Raw genomic sequence first — 6,573 nt, forward strand, 5'->3', positions numbered from 1 at the left:
TTGGATAGTATCTTAAGACGTTTTCAATATGATTCTGACATTTGCAGATCAATTTGTATTTTTGATTTGTTGTTGTTCTTGTTATGAATGTTTGGTTGTTGTTGATGTCAATGATTGTCAAAACATCAGGAGTTTGATATAGCTCCTACCACATGAACGTGGTGGGTTATAGGAAAACGTGCAAAGAGTCAGAGTAGTATGTTAATTTGTCCTTGAATATGTCATGCATATGACATTTAAGACTTCGAATAGTAACAATGCAACCTACATGTTCAGCCAATGAAATGACAGATAGGCAACCTTAAGTACTAGGCTTATTCATTACAAATTTCAACTTACGGGGGTGTTTAAAAGTCCGCCTACTGCCACTCGACCGATACACACTCAGATTCTGCCGTTGACAGTACGCCAGCAAATGAGGTTGTATTCAAAGTCACTCCGCCTATTCTTAATCATTAAGATTGACTTCATGTCATTTAACTATTACATAATGCATGTATAGATTTAAAATTTCCGCCATAGATAGCGCATTCAGACTTACTAGTTTAGAAGTAACACATCTTCCTTTCTGTATGTCTGCAAAAAGTAAGTGTTTAATGGAAACTTTCTCATTAAGTGAATGGATCTGTTCTTTATTATAACAATTGTTGCCGGTTATCATCTACTCCTTTCAATTAGTTTTAATCATGTATATAGAGGACCTCAAATAAGTGGTGCAGTGATCAGGGAGGTGTTTGTTTGGGTTAAGCCCAGCCTTCTTCACTTTTCGTTTCATCGTGGAGCTGAGTTCGTTGAGACCGACATGATTTCGTTTGAAACATCATTTCTAATGTTTGTTTACATTTTTTACAGCGCGTATGAATACGCCATTTTGTAATGCGGTTACCTAATTTGCATAGTTATTACACTAGTTATATATGAAGTTATTGCATGGGATTATATCACTCCTGCGCCGTAAGTTATGTTATGAAAACAATATATAATTTAGACATTTAGGCTGCATCTTGATAAGGTGAACCTCGTTTTTCACGTATTCAAAAGCGCTAATGGGCTTCACTTTGGAAGCCATTTAACGAGTGCTCAACCCGAAATATTTCAGCAAAGGCAAATATCTGTAATTGTGATTGGTAAAATCCCTTTAAAAAGGTTATTTATGTCGCATACATACCGTTAATGTCCATTCTGCTTTATTCGGATTTTTAAAAATATAATGAATAAAGAATTTGTTAAGTTGAATTTAAATGAAAGCCTATCATAGACAAATTTACGACACTCCAGTGCAATAGGAAGTGACCGTTTGTGAACTAATTCACTAATATATTTCTAACCGAAAGGCTATGAAAATGGCGAGCGATTCACAAAGAATGTCTGATGAAGAAAGAAGTGGACACGCGATAGGGCGTGATGACCAAGTGCAAGTAGGTAGATATTTAACTATGTTATTGTGTTTGTGAGGATTAAATTGTTTGCAAAGCCATTTTTGAGCAGGTCCTGAGTGTGTCTTCTTTAAATTGTTGCCAGTTTGGTGTTTTCTACAGATTCCGAACATGCTAACATTTTCTATAACTATCGATGAATACGACCAAGTAAGGGGTATGTTATAATATTTTAATTTGATTAACTGGTAAGGGGCCGCTTTCTTTAGTTGTTTGTATTTAACTGTGTTTGGATAGAATTGTCTTATAGAGTATAACTAATCTTCATCTTAGTATTCAATGAAGCGTATTGTAATATACGGACATAAGTGGTAAATAAACATGTATTGACATTGATTCACTATGATACCAAAATGTTCTTATACTTCTCATACCAAAACGTTGGTGATTGTTTCGAAGCAATTCAATACGTATTGAATACGTTGCTGTCATACAACATCCTTGTTACATTGTTTTACCGGGGAGCGATGCGCGATGGGATACCACCCCCGGGCGCTATGGACATGTTGAAGGCAGGGCTTCGTCAAGTAACGGTACGGTAATTACGATATCGTAAGGGTTCCATAATTATAGTACAAGTTTTGCATCAAAATTAGTCTTGTTGTATTCTGTATTGATACGTTGCTGTCATTTATCGCCTTTGTTACATTGTTTTACAAGGGAGCGATGCCCGATGGAATACCACCCAAAGGCGCCATGGACATGGTTAAGGCAGGGCTTCATCAAGTTAAGGTTCGGTAATCTCGATATCGTATGGATGCATACTTATAGCGCGTTTTTGTTAATGTTTTCAAATCTAAAAGCAAATTTTAATACACACAATTCGGTATTAAAGGTTTGGTCTGACTGTATAATTTCGAAATATAACAAAAAGGATCTTTATTCATTAAGAAATAAAATGCTTTATAGGCTTTTTAAGCCTAAGGGAGTTTGAGACAATATTTATACATATTATGCGCATGTTTTACACAGGATGTATTGCAGTGCTACATTTAAACGAGTACATATTTTCCGTTCAGTCAATTCCACTTTCATATTCTGATTATCACCCTCTTAAACGAATCCATTGCTCCGTTCAATCAATTCCGCTTTCATATACTGATTATTATCCAAACTTAAACGAGTCCATTGCGCTGTACATTCAATTCCGCTTTCATATATTGAGTAGTATCCACACTAAAACGATCCCATATTTCCGAACGTTCAATTTTGCTTTGATGTACTGAAAACGTATCCTTACCGAAACGATCCCAAAGTTCCAGGCGTTCAATTCCGCTTTCTTATACTGAATATTATCCACACTTAACCCATCCCATAGTTCCAGACGTTCAATACTGCTTTCTTATACTGAATATTATCCACACTTAACCAATCCCATAGTTCCAGACGTTCAATACTGCTTTCTTATAATGAATATTATCCACACTTAATCGATCCCATAGTTCCAGACGTTCAATACTGCTTTCTTATACTGAACTTAATCGATCCCATAGTTCCAGACGTTCAATACTGCTTTCTTATACTGAACTTAATCGATCCCATAGTTCCAGACGTTCAATACTGCTTTCTTATACTGAACTTAATCGATCCCATAGTTCCACACGTTCAATACTGCTTTCTTATACTGAACTTAATCGATCCCATAGTTCCACACGTTCAATACTGCTTTCTTATAATGAATATTATCCACACTTAATCGATCCCATAGTTCCAGACGTTCAATACTGCTTTCTTATACTGAACTTAATCGATCCCATAGTTCCAGATGTTCAATACTGCTTTCTTATACTGAACTTAATCGATCCCATAGTTCCAGACGTTCAATACTGCTTTCTTATACTGAACTTAATCGATCCCATAGTTCCAGACGTTCAAAACTGCTTTCTTATACTGAACTTAATCGATCCCATAGTTCCAGACGTTCAATACTGCTTTCTTATACTGAAAACCTATCACTAAACCGATCCCATAGTTCCGTACATTCAATACAGTCTTGAATCGCTACAGTCCAGTACCACTTAAACATTTAACGTCTATGCAGTTTTCATGGTTTCGCGCAAAAAATGAGCGTGCTGTTGCTAAGATTGGGCTGAGCAAGAACCTTCATATGTGTAGGCTAATGGTCTTCGGTCCATTGACATACGACTGACTGCTTAGACCATCGTTAAAGTTAACATCGTGCGCAAATGCATAGTTGTTCACTTTTGATTATGAAGAAAATGTTGTCATGATCTCATGTATTTGAAAACAGGTACAACTTAAACAGTTGTCCTACATATTGTAAGAAATGCTGCAGATGATCACAAGTGTTTACAAGAAACATTTGGAAGTAAACAATGATGACGTGTTAACTTCAACAAGATTCATAACATATCCCCAATATTTAATATTGACACTCTCACCAGGTGTGCAATTACGACGCGGACCGGTTGGAGCGGAAGCTCGAGGGGGAATTATTTGACAAGTGGAATGAAAAGTGCGAGGTTGTCAAGGCAACCAAAATACCCGTGGACACGCTCCCTGATTATCTCGACCACATGCAAGAGGCATATGAAGGTAAAAGTAAAACAGTCTCTAAGCTTTTCTTATTTCTTAGTTTTTCTGAGATGTTTCCATTGTGTTGTGTTCTTTTCGTCATATTTTAACTTCGTCCGTGCGAGTTAATTTTTGTTTTTGCCCAAACTATGGCAAACATTGTTTTGGTTGGAGGCGTAGGTGTTGTGCAAAAAATATCCACAACTCAAAACCATGAAGATGTTAAAATAAAACTTCACAGTCATTGTGCCCGAGTTTTGATTAAGCGCTCTATAATAGCAAAGCTTGTAAAAATGGCTTAAATGATTGTTATGCCCTTTTCCCTACTGAAATGACGACGATCAAGCGCTGGCTTTTAAGTGGCACTTTTCGTGTTTATGTTGACCATAACTATTAAACGAAACCTTTCAAACATTTGAATTGACGGATGCTTCCTTAATGTTTTAAAATTATGGCCCTTAGTCGTGTGACAGAAATAAACAATCGGTGCTATCGGCATGTCTGTTTTGTTCATTTCTTATATATTACGCCTTTGATATTAAGGTATGTGTTTGCTTTTAAATAATTTTATAAATGAAAAATTAATTATACAGATTTCATGAACATACCGGAGTTTTTATGTTTCATGAACATGCCTGAGTACGCATATACATATTTGAAAATACAGGCGTACACATATTTCATGTTTTGACTTGATTTCTATTTCAGGTATTGACGACAAGGTTAGAAAAAGGATGGACGGTATTCTCTTCACAGACGACTCCTGGGAGTACCAGATTGTCGAATGGAAGTTTAACAAGGGAGCCGATAGTGGTGCGCGGTACGGCATGATGGCATTTGGACGCTCACCCGACGGAAACTTTGTAGATTGCATGTATGTTATGTACATGATGGACTTCAAAATTGCGGCAAAGAGAATCGTCACAGAGGAAAAACATTCAGCTCTATGGGGACTTCTAGGCTGGACTACGGAATCTGTATCTTACGAGGGAAGAAATCTTGGTGCCGTCTCTATTAAAAACCTTCAGAATTTCTTTCGAGTTAAAGCAATGCAAGGCTTTTACCAGAATGGGGTCATAGACAGTATAAACTATGTCACAGATCTGGATGAGATTGCAGATAAATAAACAGTAAACCACGTGACTTTTGCCCTTATATATATATATACTGTGCTGTCAAACTCCTTTAAAACGCGATAGAGAGAAGTGTTCATCCCAAACGCACCATTTTGTTATTATTGATTTTAAAGAAAACTTTTATGTTGTTCGTTATAATTTAAAACAAAGGCTATTGATTGTTTTATTGCTATTTCATTGCTAGTATTATTATTTTTTTCGACAGAATACATTTATGCCTAACCCTTCCTGGATGTTTTAAATAATTTATAATTAAAACACTATATTCTCTACGTTTGTCAACATAGTTTTATTGACATACGTTTCAACCAACTGTTTTTATTCTTTATACACAGTGAACAGCCTCTATATTTTTTTTATTTATTATAATACTTGTTCTAGTCGTAATGGTTAGGATTTAGCGTTAATTTAAGCTCTCCGACATTCGTCCGCCGTCCTCCAATGCCTTGAGCTGTGGTATTTGGTACGCCGCAATTTGCAATGTTTGCTTGTTTCAGAAGAGACGTATAACTAACTATGTAGGAAGAATTAAAATACCCTTAAATACGAGCGAGCACAAGGTCTTTAATTCAGAATGTTAGCAAGTTTCGTTTGCTAATAGCTCTTAATCATATTGACTTGGTCAATTGTGACGCAAGTCATTAGTGAGGTTTTAACTGGGTCAATTGTGACGCAAGTCATTGGTGAGGTTTTAACTGGGTCAATTGTGACGCAAGTCATTGGTGAAGTTTTAACTAGGTCAATTGTGACGCAAGTCATTGGTGAGGTTTTAACTGGGTCAATTGTGACGCAAGTCATTGGTGAGGTTTTAACTGGGTCAATTGTGACGCAAGTCATTGGTGAGGTTTTAACAACTCTTAACATTGAGCTCAACACAAAGTCCACACACATCCATAGTGCTTCGACTTGATGATTTGGCATATATTATCATTGGCATGTGGTCATTTGCAGTAAATTGTTTAACACTGAAGTATTCTTCAGGTTATCTACCGTCTAGTCGCACATAAAAGCACTTTGATTGATCGAAAGTAATTATTTGATAAATGTTAACCAATTAATTTATATTTTGGTCATCTTTAGCCAAACCAAAGAATTGACAAGTTTTATACAATTAAACGCTGTTTATTAAAGCCTTGTCTGGATTGATCACTTACATTAAATTTCCCCCTTTTTATCATACATGTTTACTTTAAAACTTTCTCAAAACAATGCGACTACACTTGTAATTGTACTGGTTTCGATTACATACATAACTGGACTGCTTTCTTAAACCGCTTAGAAATTGTGTAATATTGAAAATCATGAGAGTTTTCTGAGTTAACATGGAAATTATCTTAATGGTTATTACTAAAACAGTTTGTTTTATTGAGTCCCAAATGCTAATAGGATTTTTAAAACAAAGAGCTAGATCAATATTTATTTGTTCACATTGATATTATTTGGTATAACGGTTTGTACTAATGAAT

At 35.8% G+C, this 6,573-nt stretch overlaps 1 protein-coding gene across 7 annotated transcripts; it reads left to right on the forward strand.

Annotated features, from left to right (window-relative positions):
• Positions 1 to 525: 525 nt before the first annotated feature.
• On the forward strand, positions 526 to 5,349 carry LOC128222633 (uncharacterized). 7 transcript variants are annotated; one of them, XM_052931727.1, is made up of 6 exons: positions 538 to 585; positions 1,335 to 1,418; positions 1,836 to 1,969; positions 2,097 to 2,168; positions 3,842 to 3,992; positions 4,680 to 5,349. In XM_052931727.1, exons 3-6 carry the CDS (start codon positions 1,904 to 1,906, stop codon positions 5,096 to 5,098), a joined length of 708 nt encoding a protein of 235 aa, XP_052787687.1. In that variant the 5' UTR covers positions 538 to 585; positions 1,335 to 1,418; positions 1,836 to 1,903; the 3' UTR covers positions 5,099 to 5,349. The 7 variants fall into 7 exon arrangements, with proteins under 7 accessions (XP_052787685.1, XP_052787687.1, XP_052787683.1 ...); XM_052931723.1 differs by lacking the exon at positions 538 to 585 and adding an exon at positions 802 to 831 and having other exon boundaries at positions 1,335 to 1,422; positions 1,902 to 1,969; XM_052931720.1 differs by lacking the exon at positions 538 to 585 and adding an exon at positions 832 to 954 and having other exon boundaries at positions 1,335 to 1,422; positions 1,902 to 1,969.
• The last annotated feature ends 1,224 nt before the right edge of the window (positions 5,350 to 6,573 follow it).

The sequence above is a fragment of the Mya arenaria genome, chromosome 16, assembly GCF_026914265.1.
Source record: "Mya arenaria isolate MELC-2E11 chromosome 16, ASM2691426v1".
NCBI lineage: Eukaryota > Metazoa > Mollusca > Bivalvia > Myida > Myidae > Mya > Mya arenaria.